General features: G+C 31.7%; 1 protein-coding gene across 1 annotated transcript in view; it reads left to right on the top strand.

Moving 5' to 3' along the window:
* LOC129222891 (uncharacterized) overlaps nucleotides 1-24,593 on the top strand; it is a 201,676-nt gene that overhangs the window by 5,982 nt on the left and 171,101 nt on the right. The window contains 1 exon segment of the mRNA XM_054857455.1: nucleotides 16,579-16,696. Coding sequence (XP_054713430.1) covers nucleotides 16,579-16,696 — 118 coding nt within the window.

The following is a 24,593-nucleotide window of genomic DNA, read 5'->3' as shown; positions in this document are numbered from 1 at the left end:
GATCATTGTACTTAGCCCTTGCGAGTACTGAAGGTGCTACGTATATTGTAATCGATCGATAATACAGCCACCTTCGTATTCCCACCACAACTTACACAGCATCTTCTTCAGTTATGGGATGTTCATATACCGCAGTCTGTACCAGAGGAGGCAGTTTCATTCACACATTAAATCCTTCTTTAAGATGATAGCAGTATTATGCCAGCCCCAAGTTAAAACATGGATGATTTAGTTATTTCCATAAAGTAGTTTAGACTAATAAGGTTTTTTTTTTGTTTAACCGAACCTCAAAACTGCGTTACAGAGGAATACTTATGTCGGTGAAACTTCAGAGGCTTTACACTCTGAGTTGGGAAAAAATATGATCAGGAGCTTTTATTCCTTCCGTTTTAAACCTTAGAGTTTCTAAAATGATAAATGTAAAAATACTATTTATGAGAACTCCAAACAAAATTTCTTTCGAATTTTATATATATTTATTTATTTTTTTAACTACTAAAATCTTTACTGATCTTCAAAATATTGTTGTTTAGCATAATTTTTTCTTCATCTTTTTGAACATAAAAGGTCGGTCTCCCATCATTCTAATACACATACAAGTTATAATGTATGTTTTGTTTAGTTAACTCAGAGTTTTGAAATTCGATTGAAAAATGGAAATGGCAACTTTTTCAGAAGGAAATTAAGTACACTTCCGGTTTAAACAACCCATATTGCACATTAACATTTAATGTCAAAGAAAAATTATTTTTAAAAACATGTTCGATGTTATATGATCAAGACTAATTGATCAAGTTAGTAATTTAAGCTTAAAAGGTAATTTATGTACCTTTCTTCGAAAAATTCTAGTCACCAAAACTTTCCTTTGCTTTACTCCTTTTCAGTTTTATCATTCTCTTTAAACGCATCTCATGTAAAGTGCTTAAACAGGTTTTTGTTTAAACATAAATGCAAGTTTCATGAATAGAGAGGATTTTAATAAGGGAAGATACCTGTAATCCATAAATGAAAAGAAGCAATATATTCGTGCACAATTGATTATTCTCGAAGAAATATGTAACAAAAGCGAGTCAAAGGAAGAAAAAAAAAACTTTTTGTTTCAAAGTATTCCATGTGAATAAAAATCCACTAATATCTTGTTTATACCTCAGCGATAAACAAGAAAATATCTAAGGAGAAAAATTCTCCTTCTGGTAACGAGTAAACAAAAATTCCAATTTTGAGCTCAAGAATGCAAGTTCCTGAAATTTTATGGTAATGACTTCTTCCCGTTCAGGCCGAAACGTACAAAGTCGCTGAACTGAGTCATTAGGGAAACTGATTGCACCAGATGGCGCTGTTCTTCCGTTGCCAGGTTAAAGAATAAAACTTGCCCGGAAATATGATTTACACTTCGTCGGCTTAGTTAGTATTGCGAGTTGTTACATCGTTTCTGCGCTCGTATAAGATGTAGAAAGAATATTTCCTTCCCAAAAGAGATACTGTATCTAGTTTGTGGTACTTCATTTTTTAACTTTAGGAAAAGTTTATTCGTAAATGATATTACAGCTTGTTTTCAGTATAAATGCATACGTTATCATGTTTACGTGGATAGATTGTGTATTTGATCACAATCAATGGTAGATATATTTTTATAGTAACTTGTCTATTTCATACATAAAGTATACTGCATTTCTAGCCTGAAAAAAAAAAGTCGAATAAGTTCAAGCCCCCTATAAACTAAATAACAAATATTTCGTATGTATTATCGCAAAACATGCTAGTTTGAAAGATGAAAATTTACACATTATAAGTAATCATCTATTTTCCATACCTTATGGTACTTTTTTTAAGTTCACCAAAGCGAAAAATGCAGGTAAAAATAAATTGATTTGTTTATATCAGAATAAATAACGGTTTTTTTAAAATTTGATGTAAAAAGGCCAGCTGTTCTGCTTCATTTACACAAAAAAAAAAGGGTGTATTGCATGAGAAAATAATATTCAAATATCAAGCCTTCGTTATTTGTTGATTGTCAAGTGTTGTTGTCAGTTCTGTTGCCTTGATGATTATCAAGTGTCTTTGTCAGTTTCGTTTCCTTGCTGATTGTCGAATGTTGTTGGCAGTTTCCATGAGTAGAATATAATAATATCTTGAAAACGCGTGTTTTACCCCATTCTTTTGTGCGGAGGGTAGCCAAATGGGTGGGAATGGGGTTGTTACAGGCTTATGCTGCTAGACAAGGTGTATTACAAGGACCTGGAATCAATCTCAATCCGAAGATTCTGTGTCCTGGAGACATGTTCTAGGGCGATAACGAGCACTAACACCTGCAAAAGACCGCTTTCTAGCTCTTTCGGCCTGCTAGAAAAGAATAACCACTGTGTCACAACTCAATGCAACCCACTTTGGTGCATCAAGCATAAGAATATTCGCTGCTACGGCAAGAAAATACCTGCACAATGGATTACTCCATTGCATGCTGACAAATAATGCGTATCTCTCTTTTAACGGACGACAGAGAAGGGCCAGCTTTTTGAGGGCAAGACCTTCCCTGAACCTAAAAGCAATGAGCTTTGTACTTTTCACAGACGAGTCTGAATTAACATGGGAGAGTGATTCAGAGTGTATGATAATCTGGTATGGATAACACACTAGATGTCAACAGTTCAATGCTGTAGAATGACATGGTGACAAAGGCCGTGGAGTTATGTTTTGGACAGGGAAATTATTCGATCATCATACTGACTTGCATGTGCTGCGTGGAAAAACTCTGAGCGGTGTGCCACATCGGGATGGGGTACCTGATCATTCTGCCCACCCATATTTTTCGGATAGTACCGCTTCATTTTTCATCTTTTCAATTTTTTTTTTTTTTTCTGCTTGAAATGACGTTTGAATCTTGTTTCTATCTTAATTTCAACGAAAGATATAATTATTTTTGTTGCATACGTTTAATTAATATTCTTTTTAACTTTAAAGCTTTAAACGTGCTTTTCTCTAGGGTGCAATTTTTGAATTCAAACTCTTATAAGTCAAGAACTGATAAAGATAAAGTAATGAAATATAGAGCATATCTTTTTCAAACTGTTTACTTTAATTTTCATTCGGAAAACTAAAAAAAAAAAAAACGAATACTGCTAAAAAAAGTAGTTTAGAAAAAAAAAGGTTTTTTTTCCTTAAAATATTTCTTACTTTTTATTAAATTAATATTTTTTAAATTGCCGAATAAAAATAAAAGTTTAAATATTTATGCATTTTTTTTTTTTTTGAAAAAAAAATGAACATTGACCAAGAATATTTTGAATTTTAGTGATTTAAAGTCACTTCATTTTTTAACCGACTTCAAAAAGGAGGCGGTTATCAATTCATACCGTATGTATGTTTTTTTTTTTGTTTGTCCACTCATAGCGTCTCACCTAGTGAACCGATTTTGATGATTCTTTTTTTAATGGATAGGGGATGGCTCAACTTAGGTCCCATTACTTTGTTTGACCATATTTGTTCTTTAGAAAAAAAGTTATGGGCAAAAAACAGTAAATTTTATGCAATTTTCCTATTAAATGATTTTGTAGCGAAGTTCGCACTTTTCATCCGTGGATAACGGTGGCTCAGTGGTAGAATTCTCGCCTCCCACACGAGCGACCCGAGTTCAAATCCCGACTAGGAAAAAGTGAATTTTACTAAAATTTCGTTTCTACTGTTTCCCGTATTTTCTCGAATTTTCTATTAATTTCTGTATCTTTCCAAGTCTGGAAAGTTCCAGCACTTTCTCAAGTTGTATATAAGGAGATGTAACGTTCATTCGTGGTTCTGAATAAAGATCTCGAGTTAAGACTAACGAGTATTCGCTTCATTTGGCTTTCACATTGTCTTCGCTATCTTCATCTACGCGACAATAGGAAACTCATTGTTATAAAAGTTTGGTGCCATATAACAGTAACATTAATAGTAATTGTAATGATAATTTTGAATGAAGGCTTCTCTGAAGCAAGCATCAAATTTCTTCAAGGGATATTTCGATAATGGGGAATATGGTGCTGTCGTCTCATTTTTGGCGTAAATAATTTTATTTTAGTAACCCTGCTGATTTATAGTAACCCTATGTGAATTATCAAAATCTTCCTTTCTTCAGTGCTATTGCTCCATAGTAGGGGTAAACCTAACCTGGAAGCGAGGTGATGCAGTGATTAGGATCTGCTTAGCCTTCACAATGCTACCATTAGGTTTGACTCAACTACTCTGTAGTATTTTTATCATTATCATCTATGCCGATAACAGATGATCGGGACTAAGTAAGAAAATACAGGATTGCATCATGAGCAACTTAGATGCTGTGGAATGTAAATTAGTTAGGAAAAACGTAATACTTAAATGGTTATAATTAAACTAACTACGCATGATTTCCCGAGAGGAACAAAGATAAGTTTTTAGTGCCAATCGCTTAAAGTTTAACACGTGTCAATAGTTTTTTTTTAGTAAGGAGCATTTTTAAGAAAAAAATGTGAAGTTTCGTGATGGTAACTTCTTATTATTTCTGAAATACCTACATTTACACTAAAAAGAATGAAATAAAAAAAATTTGAAAAAAAAAATAGAACCGACTTCAAAATTGCTCTAAAAAGTGAAAAATAATTTTATTCTTTAAACACCATCGATAATGCTTTTAAACATAATTTTTGAAGTTGGCGCAAAAACGATAGATAAAATCATTCACAGCCATAACTCAAATACAACTATACATTTAACCAGGAACAGTTTCTTCACTATCACATACATTATGCATTGATGACGGCATATTTGAATAGCGATATAAATGTTTCGTTCGTAACTTTGGATGCTTTTCTGAAAAAAAATATGAACGAAGCATGGTTACACTGGATTTTACGTTTTGTTTTTGCGCCAACTTCAAAAATTATGTTTAAAAGCATTATCGATGGTGTTTAAAGAATAAAATTATTTTTCACTTTTTAGAGCAATTTTGAAGTCGGTTCTATTTTTTTTTTCAAAATTTTTTTATTAAATTAATTAACATTAAATAATATAAAAAATATTAAATAAAAACAAAAAAACCCAACTGCGTAAAAACCAAAAAAAAAAAAACTAAAAAGAAAAATGTATAAGCCCAGTAGTTTAAAATGTTATTAAGTACTACTGAAATGTTATTAAGTAACTACACCGTTGAAATAGTTTTATAACTTTACACAGATAAGACAAATCAAAAGTTCAAAAGCAGAATAGAAGGATCAACAGTCGAGGCCCATTCCTTTATAATTCAAGGAACCTCGTAAAATTTGAATGAGCCCTGACTGTTGATCTTTCTATTCTGCTTTTGAATTTATGATTTGTCTTATCTGTGCACGGTTATAAAAACTATTACAACGGTGTAGTTATTCAGTAGTACTTAATAACATTTTAAACTACTGGGCTTATACATTTTTCTTTTCAGTTTTTTTAGTTTTTACGCAGTCGGGTTTTTTTTTTTTTTATTAATTTTTTATTTGACACTTTGAAGGGTATTTTCATTGACTTAGTTATTATGATAATAATGCGGTACATTTCGCAATCTTTTCATTTCATTGAGAGAGATTGTTTGTATCATGAGGTCGATTAAGTAACTTGCGGTGGTCTAAACTACTGATAATTAGTCCCTCTAGGGACCTAACGCAGCTTAAAGCTACATGTGCTTGACCTTCGGCAAAAATGCACGAACTTAAGTCAACCACAGCACAGCTATATAAACAACTTGTATAATTCATGATGACGCGAAATCGGAAACGTCCCGTCAGTTAAATCTTTCTCGCAAAACTGAAAAAGCCTGTCGAGAAAGTACACGTCGCTAAACTCAGTCGCTTGAATCAAGGCAAAAACAAATACAACATGTTACAGATGAAAATCGAATTAGTAGATTTTCTTTCTTTTGATGCTTATTGCACAGGTTTATTTTGATGAGGACTACAATCTGAGTGTCTTGCCTTTGTTATGCATAATATACTTTTTATTACAATACAGAATGCAAATACAGAACACTTGAAAGAATTTACATCAGAAAGAGGAAAAAGTACATCCGGAGCGAGGGTGTCTTGACCCATCGCCTCAAGTGGGAGAAGCAATCGCTTATACCACTCTGCCACTGAATCACAATTAGTAGACGTAGTTTACGTTCAACGAGCACGACTGGTAGCGACCGATTGGTTAATCACGTGACAGCAATGACGTCAGCGGTTATTAACCGGTTGTTCACGAACCAATGCTTCATCGAACGCTTTCGGTTGATCACCGGTTACTTGCACAAACATGGCGCAGACGAATAACACGCAGGTGAAAAGTACTTATAATTTGTCAAAAATGTCACGTGATTCCCTCAACCAATCAACCAACTTAAGGGGCTAAGGACCTTTTACCTTCAAAATTTTCTTTTTTCCTGAAAAAATATATGTTATGGATAACTTAATTCTAAACAATTTGATACCTTATTTAATACTATGCGCCAAAAGCTTTTCAAGTTATCGTAAAAATGCGTAATCTTTCCCCATAGAGATTTATGATAACAGCAGCTGTTTAAGCTTCTTTTTCTCAGGTGCCGGTTTCTTCGGTTTTATCGTTTTGCGCGCATGATATCTCAGAAAGTTTCTTATATATTTCCGTAAAACTTTTCATGAATGTTTGTCTAGTATATTTTTATGATCTAAACCTAAATTTTAACAAAAAATTAAAATTAATATTTAAAAAAAAATCAACAAAATTTTACAAATTTTCGATATAAACTTATAACATTTCAAAAAATAAATAAATAATTATAACAAAAAATAATAAATTTAGGTTCAGGTCATCAATTTAAATCAGATAAACAAACATTAAAAGTTTTACGGATATATATAGGAATCTTTCTGAGATATCATGCGCGCAAAACGAGAAAAAAAAAAAAAACAGGCACCTGAGAAAAAACGCTTAAAAAGCTGCTGTTAACCTAAATCTCTATGGGAAGAGGTTACGCATTTTTACGATAACTTTAAAAGTTTTTTGTCTATGGTAATAAATAAGGTATCAAATTGTTCAGAATTAAAACATGCATAACATATATTTTTTTCCGGAAATACATACATAGATTTATAAACACATTACACTCCTTTGCGTAGCCACACGCAGTCGGGTAAAAAGGTTTTTTTGTTAGGTGAGGTTATGTGATGATTTTGCTTATTAAATAGAAGGTGAATCAGTGCAAAAATGTCGAAACTCTAAACTTTATATTTTTTCAAAATGTGTCCAGGACCCCCTTAAGTCCTCATCCAAGGTCGTTACATGTGATAGAACAAGGCTTGCTTAGTGTCTGTTTCTTATTTTAAATTTCGGTGTCCGACAACCTAATTGAAAACATTAAAAATGCCGATGATGTAAGGATTCGATATGTTCCTTATTGAACCGTTTTTGAATGTTTTCATGTCACTTTACTAAATGAAGCTCTGACTTACCGTTTGCTCTTTCACTTGACGTTTTCGCAAAGAGTGTTTTTCTTGTTGTAAATCATTTTTCATTAAAACTTTGTAAAATTCTATAACGCATTGAATAAATAATTTTAATGCACATTTCTTCCAAATTTGTTGTTTCTACATTCGTTTTTAGCAAATTGGTTATACCTTAACCTTTGGAAGCCAGTGAACAAGCACTCTACGATTTTGAAGAAAATGTAAGGCTTTTTTTTACCCTACTTTCCCTGTAAATGTTAAAAAAAGAAGAAAAAAGCATGAAAGAAGCCTTAATGCATCTTAAAAATATCGCTAAAAGAAAAAACAAAGAACAAAAAAAGGCAAAAATATAGAAACTAATTCAAAAAATACCAAAAAATTTAAAATTGGAAAGTAGGGTACTGAGATGAGGAGTGTCGGTCTGTCCCCCAAAATAACTTTTGAGTGAATTGTCAGAATCAAACTAACTATTTTTTGTTCGAAAAATCTCGGCAGGGATTTAAATGGAAAAAAAAATATACGTAGCTGCTTTGTTTAAAAGGTGTTACTACTGTTTTTGTTTGTTTACTTATTTTTACGTATATATTTATTTAAATGAACGAGGTATGTTTTATTTCTAGAAATCAGCTTAAAATATGAAAAAGGTAATGTTTGACATAACTTGCAGTCACATCTAATTTAGAGAGTATTGATTATATACTAGAAAGTCGATGTAGGTATACGAGAAAGTAGGCTTGTTTAGCTCTGGACGGAACTTCATGTTTTTTGGAATAAATCAGTCATTATTTATTTAAGTGAATCAGAAATCTATACGTAAATCATATGAACGCAATGAACTAGATACTGTGTTAGCGGAGCTTACTATTTTGTTCTATCTGTAAGCGTATACGCAAAAATGTTCACTAACTGGACAATGAAAAATTTCATTTCAATTCAATTCAAATATAATTTCAATTCAAATATAAGCAAGTTAAACAAGTATAATTAGATAACTTGGTAGTTTTTATACAGAATCTTTTTGCGGAGTTAGATAAATATGTGGGTATATTTTAAAGAACATTTGTAGGATATATGGGTGCTAAATCATTGTAATTGTGCTTCATAGCTAAATTTTACTGCATTTTATATGATACAATTCCATTCAAAGATTAATATTCAAAAACAAGAACATCGACGTACCCTGAAGAAGATTTTTTAACGAAAATTTTCATATGTCAGGATAACATTGATATCAGTCAACAAATTACAAAAATTAAAAAAAAAAAAACATATTTCTTTGTTATTATAAAATTGCCAACCGAACGAAGGTTTTAGTATCATAATGAGTTACGTCTAGCTTGAATGTACAAGGCGATACAGGCGATCCTTAAGGTAAAACATAATCGTACGATGTTCTAGGTCATCTGGTATTACAGTTACTTTAAACGCGGCCCCGAATTTAATCAAACTATTAATTGCCGTCTCAAGTCATTTCAGGTAAGTTCGATTTGTAACAAATCAGGAGTTTGAGCACACGGAAGGTAATAAAACTAGAGAAAAGGATTTCGTACAACATCGTTGTTGTGCGTTACCGAGTATTCTCTGGTAAAAATAATGGGTCTTGGCAGCCCCATGAGTGCCTATACATGCCACTAAAACAGCGTAGCACAAACGTACAGTTAGGGTGCAATTGCTTTGTGGATCAGTACGAGGGAGTACCACGTATCCAAGGAAGACCATATGCCATGGCACCGCATCGGCAGCCCAGCTGCCGATGCGGTGTGCATTTAAAAACAAATTCTGTATTCGGGCTCAGTCTACCACCTCCATTTGGAATAATGTCACGTTCAACGGAATTGGACTATAACCGTTTACATCCAGATCGTTTTCACTGACAAATTCAGTTCAAGTTAGGGCAATAATGATAATCGTTGAGATCCCGTTGTAAACGCCCTAATAGTGCATTTGCTTTTCAGCTGCACATGACCCCCCCCCCCCCCCCACAGCTTGGATGATGTTATGGTTTGCCATAGTATGCGAAACATGGTCACCACTAAGATTGATGCACAACATCATTTCCAACTATCGGAATGATTCTGTTCGTACTCATGGCTGTTCTCCAAGGAGTCATTTTTAACAGGACAATGCAATCATACACAGCATGGGACATCCTCTTCCAGGTTATACCCTTCTCTGGCTGCCTGATCATCTGATTTTTTTACAGATTGAGTACAGGTGGAATCACTCGAGATTGTTAGTCAGATTGCTTCTGGGTTTCATCGAATTTGTGGTGCCCTTTTTAGTAAATACGGAACGAAATAGTGTAGGACATGGTTTGATATTTAAAGCCCATATTTCTCGCAGTATCGCCTTGGACCTACAAGCTAGAGGTGGGTCAACAGTGATGAATTGTCTCTTTATTTCAGTTTTTTCATTTATAAATTATCATTTCGCTTTCCTTTTGTTTACGCTCTAAAATTAATGATATCCTCAAGAAAGTGGAATTTTGTTTCATTCTGGCAAATCCTTCTTGGTGCATTTTTTTTTCTCATAGATAGTACCTACGTCGCCCGGTTTTACACGGTCTACCTCGAAAGTAAAAGTTATGTCAAGTGACGCGTGTTCAACAATCAGGATTAAACAAAAAAAGAAAAAAAAAACAGTGCAATTTTGCGGCAGATTTCGGAAAAAATAACCAAAAAGTAAACATTTTAAATTCCCCGATTACAGGAGAAGCCTTCAAAACAAAACCCAGAATTTTATTTGCGAATATTCGAGACGAAAAATGGCAACAGATCTTTCGTCTAAATTATTTTCTTCAAGCTATAAATTTTAATTTTCTGATTATTACCGGAGGATTATGTTAAATAGCCAAACATAAAGACGGGAAATTACGAATACATCGATACCTAGTTCGATGATCAGTTCACTGTCGTTCGGGAAAAGAAACTTAGACATAGATACATAGGTACATACATAGATACATACGCTCAGTTTTTAATTATATAAGATTATGTGTAATATAAATATTGTAATGTGCTATACAAAAACAAGTTTTAATAAAGATGATCTTAGTCTATTTATGTTTATGACTTATTATTATGTTATATTGCATATCCTACTTTACAATTTACTTGAATCCATCTTTGGTGCTTGCATTAAATATGAATATGTGCATTATTCAAGGCACTATAATCATAAGATTTAAACATGTTCAAGAAAGAAAAAAAAAATTAACCTTGAACATTTGTAACGTTCGGTAAAATATTGTTTACAATGAAAATAAAACATCTGGAAAAAATTGTATTCTCATAAGGTAATAAAAAGATACTGGTAAAAAGACATCTGATTGGTAGAATTTTAAACGTTTCTATTTGTTAAAACAGGGACGATGAGTTGCCGGTAGCGATTGTTGACATCACGTCGGCAAATCTAAGAATTTCTCCTTTTTCAACCAGAAAAAAAGAAGCACTCTTCCAAGGCTAAATATGTTTTTACCAGAACCTGAATATATAAATATAATCATTTTACTGTCAGAATAATCAATTTTGATAATGTCAAACACTCCTGCATTGAAATTCTTTTGAGTGGTATTTAAAGTCTCTGGCTTATTCATAGGTTCACTTAAGGGTGAATTTCAGAGCAAATTATATACCGTTAAAGATGCAATGTAACACATTTCATTGTATCACAGCTGATACTATATTTTCAGGGATATTTCATTGCTAGAGCTTAGATTGAAATCGGTTGTTATATTATAAAACCTATGAATTGTAGTAGAAAACTAATATTAAAGCAGGGAAGCCACTGAAATATGCGACAAGAACAACTGCTTTTTTGCAACTATTGTACAGAAACAAAGGAGATTATACGTCGATATGTAAAAATATAGTATAAAATTTATCTTCCGTGTAAATTTTGTTCCGCCACTACACAATATTTTTGGATTGCCTCCTGCCTCACTAACTTATGTTTTTCGAATGGTTTAACACGTTTTTTAACAAGTGGATTAAAGAAATATTGTTGTGTGAGAGGCGTTATCACCACCGCAAAAACATAGTCGAATTCAAAATCAAAAATTCAAAAACATACTATCATTATTTATTCAATTTGTTCTACTGGAATGCGTAGGTATGAAATCACTAGAAACTTAAAATATGCTTGAATTACTTACTATGTTTGTGAAGGATTCAACTGATAATAAATATTTTACTTAAAGTTAGTCACTGTAATTGTCAATATGTCGTTTTCGCTGGATTTTCTTTAAAAGTTATGCCATCAGAACTGGTCTTTCATTTGTGACAAGAAACTATTTGGACCGACGTGTCATAAAAGTGACATTATAGCGGGGCTAAAGTGGTATTTTGTCAGTCAAGAGTTACTTTTTACTGAATGCGTATTGACTTTTACAAGGAAAAAAAACTTTGAATTCAACATTACCATGCATACATAAGGTTTTCAAAAGAAACGTGAACTCGAGTTGAACTAAAAGCTGTCACATATAATATAATACTTAGGACAAAATTAGCTGTACGTGTAATCTTAAAGTACTTAGAATGTTCCTTTAAAACAACAAATTCTAAAAAGAAGAACAATACTTCCCTGAAGTTTTCTTTTCCGGTATGTGTATCATTTTTAGTCTAGATGGGAAACTTTATGAGAGTCATCAAAAATTTCTAGAAATGTAAGATGTTCACATCAGATAAAGTTTAAAAAGAACAAAACAGCAATAAGAACAATATATCTCTTGAGCCTTACTTGTCAAGCAGTATTCAGGAGATTAAAGTTCAGGGGTTTTTCTCAAATTGAAAGAAGCTTTAGGACTATTATTTCTATACTTTTGTTCACATGATTAAGGTAATATATTTTTTAATGCATGCATTTTAATGAGCATTTGTGTCGATTGTTACATTTCATAATGAATATCGTACATTATTAAACATACATTTTTGACCAAAAATGCACTTTATATAAGATCGTTTCTTTCCTTCGTCGGTGTACCTTTGGTCTTCGCAAAAAGAAATATTTTTTACAAAAATCGTCAAAGTTTAATTTTTTTTTATCATTAAAAGAATTTCTCCTTGTTTTTCTGCTTAAAAGGTCGTTAGAATCTTGTTTTTATCTTAATTATGATCAAAGATATAATTATTTCTGTTGCATGCGTTTAACTAATATTATACTTAACTTTAAAAATTTAAACGCATTTTTCTTTTCATGATGCAAGATGATAAAGTAATGAAATTTGGAGCCATATCTTCTTCAAACAGTTTACTTTGATTTTTATTCGGCAAATGTAAAAACAAACATTTTCTGGAAAAAAAAAAATATTTAAAAAAAAGGTATCTTTGCATTTTTCGAAATTTTTCTTCAAATACTTTTTATTTTTTGTTGAATTGATATATTTTAAATCGCCGAAAAAATTAAAGCTTAGATCTTTGTGCATATTTTTTTAAATTAAAATATACCAAGAACAATTTGATCTTTAGCGAATTAAAGCAATTTCATTTTGTTTTAAACAAATTAAATTTAGATATTTTTTCTAATATTTACGTTATGATTTTGCTTATTAAATAGAAGTTGAATCAGTGCAAAAAAGATCAAAGATTTTTTTTTTCAAAATGTGTCCCGGACCCCTTAACGCGTTATAAACGTCGAAAAGAAATTATTTTTCCGACTTTTAATATTTAAAGATATCATATTTACTAAGATCAAAAATATACTTTCTCAGTATCTGTGTTTTTTTATTTTTTTCGACCTGCTTCTGTTTCTTAGAAACTTCTATTCAAATAATTAAATAGTAGTTTTTTGATGTTCCCTTTAGTATGTATGTTATGCAGTCAAGATAGCTTTTTTTTCCATGCTTAGTTTTCATCGCACGAAACATGTTTTTCACTTTAATACACAATTAACCCTGAAAAGAAGCTTTACATCTAACTAAAAATTAAAAATCAGCTGTAATATAAATAGTTATTTATTAACTATCATAAATACAGTTTTAACTATTATGAGACCGTGTTTTAACGTTTGAACATAACATGGTGAACTGCTAAGACATATTTAAAATGATTTTGAATGCTCAAAACGACGTGCGTTATCTTTTTTTTTTTACTCACTTCTTTAAAAATTGACTAAAAACAATTTTGTGTTTAAAAAAAATGGCGACAACATGTCTATAAAAAACGTGCTCTATTGATAGCCTGCTGTTCTTTAAAAACATTCTCAAAACATTCTTACTGCCTTGTATGCGCAAATGTAGAGGTGGAAAAATGTTTGTCTGCTTTCCGTCTATATTTCTCGCAGGAAAAGAGAGATGCTATCAAATAAATAAACGATGAGTTTATGGACAGTAAAAATATTTGGCTTTATTAATCAGTGCTTAATTTCTAAGTTGACCTTTTATAAAATCATAAATAACGTTTTAATTAAAAAAAACCTATAGACAAAGTGCTGTCTTCACATTTTTGTTTAAAACTAATAAATAATTTTTTTCAGGTATATATTAATGGAGAATATTAAGGTAAATTTCAATACGTGACTTTTTTTTTGTACTTGCAATTTACTCTAATTTAAATTTTTCATAATGTCAGTCCAAAATGCAACCGTTGGGCAGCCCGCCATTTTCTCGTACGCCTACGAAATAATAGAGGTTTTTTACAGCATAGAAGAAGCGGGTGCGAAATATTGTACGTGCGTTAGAAGTAATACTTCTCAACTGCAACACTTGTTTCAATGATTTAAATTTCAAAGAATTATAATATAATTAACGCATATAAATTGTCGTTAAATATAGAGAATGGCGATTTTATGTTAAAGAAATTTGATTTTTATGTCGGTGTCAAAGGTCTAAAATTTCAAGAACAAAATTTAAAAAAAAATGAAACTACCATTCAAAAATAACATAGCGGAAGTATAAGGACCTTTTAGAGCCAATTTAGGAGTTTCGCAAACAATCATGGAACAGTTTTAACCATAATTATTATGTGTTAGATGTTTAATATTGTTTCAGTGGGAATCTCATAAAATAGTATCATATCGTTGATTTGACATTGGATTCGGCTTCTCATTTTCTTTGATAATTGTTTTGCCAATTAAGTAATATATCTCTAAATAGAAAAAACGCCTCTTGCTACAAAAACTTGAAGATACATCACCAAATGGTCACTTATGTATGATACATTTACTTTGCTTTGAAATTTTCAGTGACTTGCCAAAAAAAAGAAAAAAAAATCTAAAGAACCTTTTTGCATGTATTGAAGGGCCTATACGGCAACTAAAATAGAGGTGTGCAACTAGATGCTAAGGGAGGGCCTATACAGCAAGTAAAATAGACGTATGCAACTAAATGCTAAAAAGTTCTTGCATACGAACCTTTTACGGCGTAATGGTTTTGAATCAATTAATGAAAACAGATACTTTATTTGTACGATTGCAGTTACATATGTTGATATGGATGGGGAAAAATCGAGTCAGTCAATTTTGGGGTTACTATTGATGATGGATGTTATTTGGGTGCTATATTTTTTATTTATTTACTTATGTTTTAATTGCTCACAATCTATTTACTCCGTAAATGAAAGTAAATATAGTATAAAAATAACAATGCAGTCCTGTTAGTGTACACTAAAAAACGGTCTAATGTTTTCAATAAATTCATCACGTGAGCTATTTACTCTGGTTAGACCTCAAGAAAAGTGCTTTCTCTTTTCTTAACGAGTTATTATCTAAAATGATCCCTAAGTTTCCATAAAACGACATACATCCAATTTTTGGACTAGAATGTCATCTACTGGGCAAAAGTAATTTTATTGAATGTTTAAAGAGAAAATAATATGCAAAAAAAATTATTATTTGCACACAGTAAATTAATCTATCCTTAAGCTTCTTTAACTTTCATTTTTACTTTTTTCATAATATTTATAGCTTTACTTAGACATATTAATCACATGGCAATTGTTAATTTAATAACAAGTACAGTGAAACCTCCGAATAGCGGACAGTCAAGGAACCAGAAGTTTTGTCCGTTATTGGGAGGTGTCCGCTATTAGGAGGAACTACTTAATTTACCTTTTTCAAAATGGGCTGTTGTTCCCTTTGTAGAACACAATCGAAACAATTGCGAAAGGTTTACTACATTTTACGTCAAGTGTAATTAATTTGTTTTTCCTTTATAAAGGTATACTGACAGCACACACTTGTCTTAAAAAGCATTTAATCAATTAAAGTAATCAGTTAAAACAGTTTGACATCTCTTTTTTGCATTACCAACGACGGCGATTCGGTGGAGCAACCCCCCTCCTCCCACACACTTTTTATGGTTAATTTATTTATTTTATCTCAAGTATCACTATTGCATGATTGACAGTTTGCAATATGACCTTGAAGATGGGCAAATCTTTTTCATATCTAAAAATTAAACCACCCAACGAAACCACGGCGCCATAAAGTCGACTACTACCGGCGCCAGTCTGCTCAATTGCATCTCCCGAGAGCCCCAGTTAGAAAAAGCGCCCAGTTTCCTCTTTTTTTATCTTAACTTTTGAATAGTTATTGTGTACAAAATTCATTAAAATCTTAAGAAAAACGTACGTTAATTGTTAGACTGACATCACTTTTCACTTATCTGCTTCAATACTCTCAAAACTAGCCATAACAAAATTATGACTTTTTCTTTTCTCTTTCATTTTTTGCTGCTCGCAAAAAGTACCATACCTTTTAGTTCTTTTTTTTTTCTGCCCCCAACTTTTAAGCCCCAATCGCTGCTTCTGCCCATTATCACCCTTTTAATTCCAAGAAACAGTGATAAGGAAATGACGGAGGGATGGAATATCAGTTGTGGAGGATGAAAAGCTTTGTAAGGCATGCAGTTACTAAGATATTCTGTGAAAAGAAAAAAAAACCGGAAGTGTTACGATCGCAAGGGAAATTTTTTGTGAAATAACTGTCCGTTATTCGGAGTGTCCGTTATTCAGAGGGAATTACATGGAATGTGGCCTATATTGAGGAACTGGGACTTGCAAAAATGTCCGTTAATTAGAGGTGTCCGTTATTCGGGAGTGTCCGTTAAGGGAGGTTTCACTGTAGTAGCTAACTAATCTTCACATATGCAACTCAATGGATTTAGATTACATGATTGTTTATTATTTATTTATTTTAGAACCCCAAGCAAACGTTCCACCTCGACTAACACACGTGATACGTCATGCAACTTTCAACCAAGGTGAAACAGTCTTTATTCCTTGCGTTGCGCAAGGACATCCTGCTCCTGTATACAGGTAAGTCCAATATGATACGGATTTTGAGCAATTAGAATTAGTAGGTTTCTTTTGTTAATTATAATACAAGCAGTTTTAGAAAAAAAGTATCAATGAAAGCCTGCCTAGGATGCTATCTTTAAACGCGTTTTACTAAAATATGAAAAACTTCCACTTACATCCATTTGCTTCTCACTGCCTTGTATGATAATACTTATGTAAAACTTTGTAGGAAAAGAATAATTGACATCCCTAAATAATTGAAAACACTTTCTATAAATTCCTTCACAGTAGAATATTAACTTAGTTCAGTAATTCCATACAAAACATGATAATACTGTTTTTTTTCATTGAGTTAGGTGTGCTGCTTTTTTTTGTAGCAGTAATCAATAACACGTACTAAAAAGAATAATTAAAAACAAAACCTGATAATCACTGTCCTTGAATTTTCGTTAAATATGAACAGCTTTTGTTATTCATTAAAAATGCAATATTTTTTAAGTTTGAAGATGCATTGACAAAATGAAGTTATTAAGTTCGTGAGTGAAAAGCTAATCGTAAGTATGTTCATAGCATCTAATTTACTTAAATTTGTTGCACAAGTACTTGAGTAAATCTTTTGGATTGCGGGTCTTCTTTTTAATATTATCATTTTATTAGTAACGTAAATACGCTTCTTTCTAAAGGAAATTAACATAAAGGACAGTGAATACTCAATGAAGTAGACAAATAGATCGGTGGTTGCTTAGAGAATATGTTATTTACACTGTAACTTTTAACAAAGTATAAACTTCAATTAACGAAATGAATAAAAATGACTATGTACGCTCCGGATATATTCATTTATTGAAGACAAAATACATTTTCTCGACTAAATGAGGACTACCGCAGAATAATTTTGTAGATACTCAGCATTTAATACTTCCACTTCTTCAAGTTAATGGACATCGGAAATTCAAAGCATAAACAGTTTACAGTTTGTTTACGCCTGTTTTGTGTCATAATGTGTTTAGTTCATCATGTTTTGTACCATAATGTGTTTAATGTACAGTTAAGTCCGCGTATTAGAATATCGGTTAAAAGAATATCAGACTTAATATAATACGTTTTTAATGTACCAAAACAACATGATGTGTTTTTTATCCCGTTTAATGGAATATCCTGCTTATTAGAATCTGTTTTCGTGGCAAAATAGCTAATCTACTAAACGGGTTCGACTGTAGTTGTTCTCAAGAAATTATACAAAACAATTCTGTTATCTGAAAACGAAACTAAAACTATATTAACATACTATATATGAATTGTTTTAAATTTTAAAGGGAAAGGTGTACATTAAAAGATGGCAGGAAGGGCGCACAGTGGTTCAAGGGCGGAAAAAATAGCCATTTTTAAGTTTTAAGATAAAAAATATTGCATGCCGTAATTCTTATCCCTTGAGTTGCAGTAACTTACTCCAAAAGAGTTTTTTGAAGAAAAAAATTCGTTTTTACAAAAATAAGCCGAGATTGTTGAACAATTATGTTTTTACTTTTTTCGGACGTACGCCTTATACTTCAGTTTTAATTCATTCGTTCAGTAAGGAGGACTAAAGTTTAATAAAAGTCATTTCTGATTGGTTTTTCACACTTATAGATGCATATTACATCGTAATTAAAAATTAAAAATTCATCCAAATTGAAAACTACCTGAAATAAAAAAAACATTATTTTCTTTAAAATATAATGAAAAGTATTGTGGAATATACTTTTATCGGCGGCTTCCGGTGGGCTAAAACTTACATATATCAATAGTTAATCCTTCCTGTAAATAAACAACAACATTTTAGCTGCGACCACCTGCGACTGCAACCGTGGCAGATGTTTTTGTTTGAGCTTCGCTACTTACGAATACCAATATAGTAAGTTAGAAAATAACTCGTAACGGTATGACGGGGGTAAATTGCTTTTTTTTATCAAAGAAATTGGTCATCAAATTTGACGTGCTCCAGATTGACGCATGTCACAGTTTCACTACTTTGCAGGAGAGCCTAAAAACGTTTGTTTAATGTTTCCGAAAGTTGGGGCTTTTGAAACAATTATCAATAAATATAGAGGATTTTTTCAAAACAGGTTTACGTTGTTATGGCTTAATCCGGAGCATTATTCTACATACAATGCAGTAGTAACCTGAAAATAACAATTTTCGGACCCGTTTGGCTTAAATATATGAGAAAGAAATGTTTAAAACTCATACAGAATTCTATATAAAAAGTTAAATAACGATTCTGTTCATAAAACAATAATATTAGAAAATCATTAAACGTTTGAAATTTCTGATTTCCTTTTCGAAATCATTCTAGTATAAAGCTCTTCTCAGTTTGTCAACATTGCCAGAAAATATTGTTCGAGGGTATCAGTTGCAATAAATAAACCTTGCGTGTGGCATACGACTGATTTAATTTATATTTTTCACTAAAAAAACAGAAATGAATTTGAACTACAGAGAAACCCCAAATTCACGTTTCTCAGAGGCCTGAATCAAACATAAAATACATAAAATATGGGAGAACATCAATGCAAATCCAAAAGCATAAAATATGGGAAACCGTAAAATACGAGAAATGTATAAAAAGCAAAAATCAAATAAGGAAACAAAAATAGTAATAAAGGTTGCTACGATGACGCTTATAAAATGTAAAAATGCGATACTTTACGAAAAAAACATTATTGTACACACCAATTTAGCTCATTCTAACACATTAAGTAACGAATTCGGGCGTTTAGGTTGAAAATAGTCAGTAATAGTGAGTTATTGCATCCAAAGTAAATACAGAATTTTCCAGGATTGGAACACTTTGCAAAGTTTTTTCCTGGTCTTTATAATAAAGAAAATAGTCTTTCACTATTATTAAGCTCTTAAATGCAGTATTGAAAGAAGAGATGAGTTGTGTTTCCTCTTCTTGTTCATCTTCATTGGCTGCCGAAAAGTCCATAAGGTCAGCTACGGATGGAGCAGAAGCGTTTCTGTTTTCCTGGATTAACTTTCAACAGAGTGGATTATGTTTAAAAATGCACAGAGGGAAACACTTTTCTTAATTTTAAAACATTTTTTCTCTTTTTTAACTGCCAAGGGAAAACGTAAAATGCGGGAAATTCATAAATAACAAACTTTAAATCCGGGTTAAATTAATATTATTAGTGCACGGAAAAACTGGGACCTGATGATGAAAAACGTAAAATGTGGGGAAAACGTAGATTCGAGGGATTTAAAATCGGGGCTTCTCAGTGAATACGATCAGCAAGCATGAAGATAAATATTACCATGAAACAATTTTAGCAATTTTCCAAAGCATTTTTTGAGAATATTCAAAGTTATTGAATTTTTTCCGCTTTTTTGTCGTTTTGAATCACTGTGGGGCGGAGGCAAATATCATGAAGACATAACTAGTTATCATTACAAAAATTATGATGATTCGGAGGGGAGGGGACGAAGGGAATTATACTAGCTTATATTTGGTAGTTTTCTTTTAATTTGTTTGTTAATTCAAGAAGTTTGGCAAAAATTGAATTCTTTCAAAATGAAAATAATTGGGAAAACTTGGGAGGATAGTTGGAGTAATGTGGTAAAATAGGGGTATTTAACTTTGCCCCACATTACCGTGCATCCATTTTGACTAAAAAAAGTAAATTGCTTTTAATAAAATAATGTACATATTTTTAATTTGTATCTGAGACCCAAACGTATATGTTAAGTACTGCTGCAGCTGGAAAAAAAGTGTTTGGGAAAAAACTTCTTTTTTAATGGGAAATGTGTGACTTATGAAAAATGTTTATTAGGACGCAAAAGCTGTGTTTAGACTACTTATGTCCCTTAAATTAAAAAAAAATCTCAACAAGGGAGGTTTAAAAAAATAACACTACATTTTCATTATCTTTACAGTAACAACACAAAAATCAAGGCAAATATTTTGAGTTGTTCACAACTCTCTTGATACTATAAATTTGAATTTTCATAAATTCTAGCATTCCACGTCAAATGACTTGGGAAAAAAAATAGACTGATACGTATTTTATAAAAGATGAATTTACCGTTTTGAACTAAGTAGTACGGTTCTTTAAAACTCTCAAAGTTATGAACATTGTTTCTAAATCAAAGACTGAATTGTTCACAAAAATATCATGTCAAAACTCTTTTAAAGAAAAATATGATTGAAGGAATATGATTCGAGAATTCCCACAAAAGTTGCATAGAGTAAGAAGGTGAAAACCAAAAAATATGAAAAACAATAAGCATATGCTGTTTTATTTCTAGAAACAATTTATATTTAATACTAAAAAAGGACGCATAGACTTTTTAAAGAGAAGTTTTGAAAATTAAATTCGACAAATTTATGGCAAACTTTTCAACGTTTACTTTCTATCGGAAACGCTTCTACATTGAACACGTTTTTATCTAGCAACTAAGCAAAGTCAGTTTTGCAATAATTAAGGGAGGGGGATATGAAACTAAAATTCACTCCCAGTAGTAAACATAGTGCACATTTGCATTGGAGGGCATACCGTATTTTTTTTCACCAACAGACACAAAGTGTCAAATAGGTGAAGAGTGGATAATGAAATCAAATTCTTTTAAATTATATAATATGTGTTACTGTAATAGGTATTATAAAAGTTTGTTTAGAAAAATCTATAAATTCACATAAAAGAAAAAATAAATAAAAACGAAATGCAATTTTGTCTCACTGTTCCCCCCGTGAGTGAGAACAGTAAGACACAGTTTGTGGGAACAGTAAGACACAGTTTGTGGGAACAGTAAGACACAGTTTGTATGAACAGTAAGACACAGTTTGTGGGAACAGTAAGACACAGTTAGTGGGAACAGTGAGACACACATTTGTCGAGCTAGCGAACATTGAAAGCATCATGATTGACCTGAAGACATGTGGATGCTTGTTTCCGTTTGGCTGTACCCTGAGTTACGGACTTGATCAAGACACCTTTCAAACAAAAAATGTTAGAATTGTGTTTTCTGTTTACGGGCTACGATTATTTTTCTATTCCAATTTTAAAAACAAAACTATCATAAGATGGACGAGTAAATTACGAAATTATCATAACGTGGAACCGTAACATGGGCACAAGCCAATTGGCGAGATACGAAATTATCATAACGTGGAACTGTAACATTGGTACAAGCCAATTTGCGAGAAAATTCACCATACATCATTTGTAAATATACAGGCGAACCAAAAGACCTTTTAATTTTTCTATTACGGGCAAAGCCGTGCAGGTACCACTAGTCTTCTATAAAAGTACCTTGGAGACATTGAGACTCGAACTCATGCTGTTTAACTATTCCTGTCTCACTGTTCCATCATTGCTATATCTGGACTAAGTAAGCGCCTTTTTCATACAAAGAAAAATAACAAAATCATTTTACTGCTAAAAATGAACGTCAAATAATAGGCTAATAAGAGATTAATAACACCAATTTTTAAAGTATATCAAACAAGGCAAGAAACGATACAACAAGCAATGCAAAAAATTTAATTTTATGGGATTAAACTGAGATGAAGTAATTATTTTTTCTCACCTTCGGTCTTAACGCAACTTTCATTGTGAAATAATGCTCACAGCATGTTCATTTGACTTTACAAAAGTGAGGCCAGTTTGGAAATTGCTAAACAGAAAATTAATTGCTGCTGCCTCGCTGTTCACTCTGGCTCAATGTACCCACTTTTCCTCTACTAAACAATCCATCGCATGCAACTTCAATTCTTCTTAAAATGACAACGAATACGTGAACTTAGTGAAAGAAAAAAAAAACAGTTGAAGAACTTTTTTTTTAATTATTTTTTACTTATTGAATTGTTTGAGAGCAGTATTAAATGTATGACTCATCGTATGTGGGACAGTTTGCTGATGAAAATGTTTGTTAGCAATTGCCAACATTTGTTTGAAAAGTTTGAAGAAATTTTTAATTTTATCAATAAGATATTTTATACAATTTCTAAACCATCTGATGTCAATTTAATACATGCTCAATTAAATTCGACTTTATCTTGTCATTATCTTCAAAGATAATGACTACGCATGTGAATGCACGCCAAATGTTAGGTGTTTTTTAATAACACCTGAATGTAAAATCGCAAAGATTTTGACAATTTAGAAATATAGAAAAGAGATCATTGTATAACAGCAGTTAAAAAAGTTCTTTTTTAGTGATTAATTACATAAGGGAAGGTGGCCCAAAGCGGGTAAGTCGCTAATATGGGTAGGCCTTCGTATGCCCCCTCCCCCATGGTGTGTAAGCGGCGATGCTTACGTATGTCGCGTTTACACGAACACCCCTGAGTTTTAATCAGTCCCAGCGAAGGAAGAGTGAAGCGGCATGGTGCAACCAGGATTAACATTTTTAAAAAATGATATATTTCTAAAAAAAATGAAGTTTTGTAACTTGTGATTAGTCGAAGACTAGTTTTTTTTTTAAATTATCAATAATATTTCGTTATTCTGACATCCCCCTATAAACTACGATAGTCATTTCTTTTGTTTCTTTTTTTAATTTAAGGTTATAATTATTGAAATAGAAAACGTGCCTTTGGGCAAAGCGGGATTTAAACATATAATCATTTATCATTTCTTTACTCGTGTGCTATTTTAGATTACCTATTTCAATTGGATAAGTATAACTTTAAAAAGTTATTCTTTAGGATGGAAATTAATTAGTTTAATAATTTTATCAGTTATTTCTTTATGTTGTATAAACAAATGTGCTGACTTTAAATTGGATAAGTATAACTGTTTAATATATTTTATATAGTGGCAGGTAACCAGTCAACTATTTTAATCATTCATAACTCCATAGATGGTTGGCAAATGTACCAAACCACAATTAGTTAAGCTTACCCGCTTTGTTTTTCCGGGTAGGGCAAAGCGATATTTGTGGAATGTTTGTAAAATTTGAGAATAAATAAATATTGTGTTTGAAATAATACAAAAATCACTTTTTATTTTGAAGTTCAAGAACCCTGCTAGGAAATAAAACCGAATTTGTTGCAATAAAAATCTAAAGACTACAATTTTCGAGCGTTCTTCGAAAATCTACCCGCTTTGGGCCACCCTCCCCAATACCTCATCCAATTATCATTCTCTTCGTAAGATGGGAAACAGTATGAGCGAAATATAATTTCAAAAAATGGTGTAGACCTGACGTTGGGTATTTCGTTAGATGCATTTAGTTGTTTTCTATGGTTAAAAATCTATATCATATTTAAAAACATTTTATTTTTTATGCATCATATTTTGTTTTTAAATTATGGTTTAAAAGATGAATAAGATCACATGAAACAACCATGAAAAAAAACTCTTGCCGCAGGGATATTGATTGGTTTATTCTGGATAAACTTTATTTTGACATCTTAAAACAGAATAAATAAAAATGTATAAAACTGAAAGTCTTGAATAAAAACGCTTGCTAAAGCTAGAAAATGTCACCGAAAAAATTGTTCTTTCACGTTTGTATTTATGTCGACTAATACTTACGTTCTGTGTTTCAACTACATTAAAAAATGCAATCTGGCAACATTAACAAAAGAAGAAACTGAACCCATTGCAGTAGATGTATTTTTGCAACTAACGAAAGGCTATCATTTCTACAGGATGTTAAAACTTTAAATTAGTGTTTTTTTTTCCTTCAAGTAAAACATTTCCTTTTTTATTCATATTGTGTTTTTAAATAAAGGTTTAAAACTGAAATTAAACAAAAGAACATGAAGCAATAATAAAAAAAACTCTTGGCAAACAGGAATATTTATTGGTTTAAACTTGATAAACGCACTGTTACAGCCAAAAGAGGGAACAAAAAAAAGTGCAAAACTAAAATTCTTAAACAGTTGAAAAGGCCCTGCTGAGGCCAGAAAATGACACCAAAATAATTA

Source organism: Uloborus diversus, chromosome 5 (genome assembly GCF_026930045.1).
Source record: "Uloborus diversus isolate 005 chromosome 5, Udiv.v.3.1, whole genome shotgun sequence".
Lineage (NCBI taxonomy): Eukaryota > Metazoa > Arthropoda > Arachnida > Araneae > Uloboridae > Uloborus > Uloborus diversus.
This window is presented reverse-complemented; position numbering and strand designations above follow the sequence as displayed.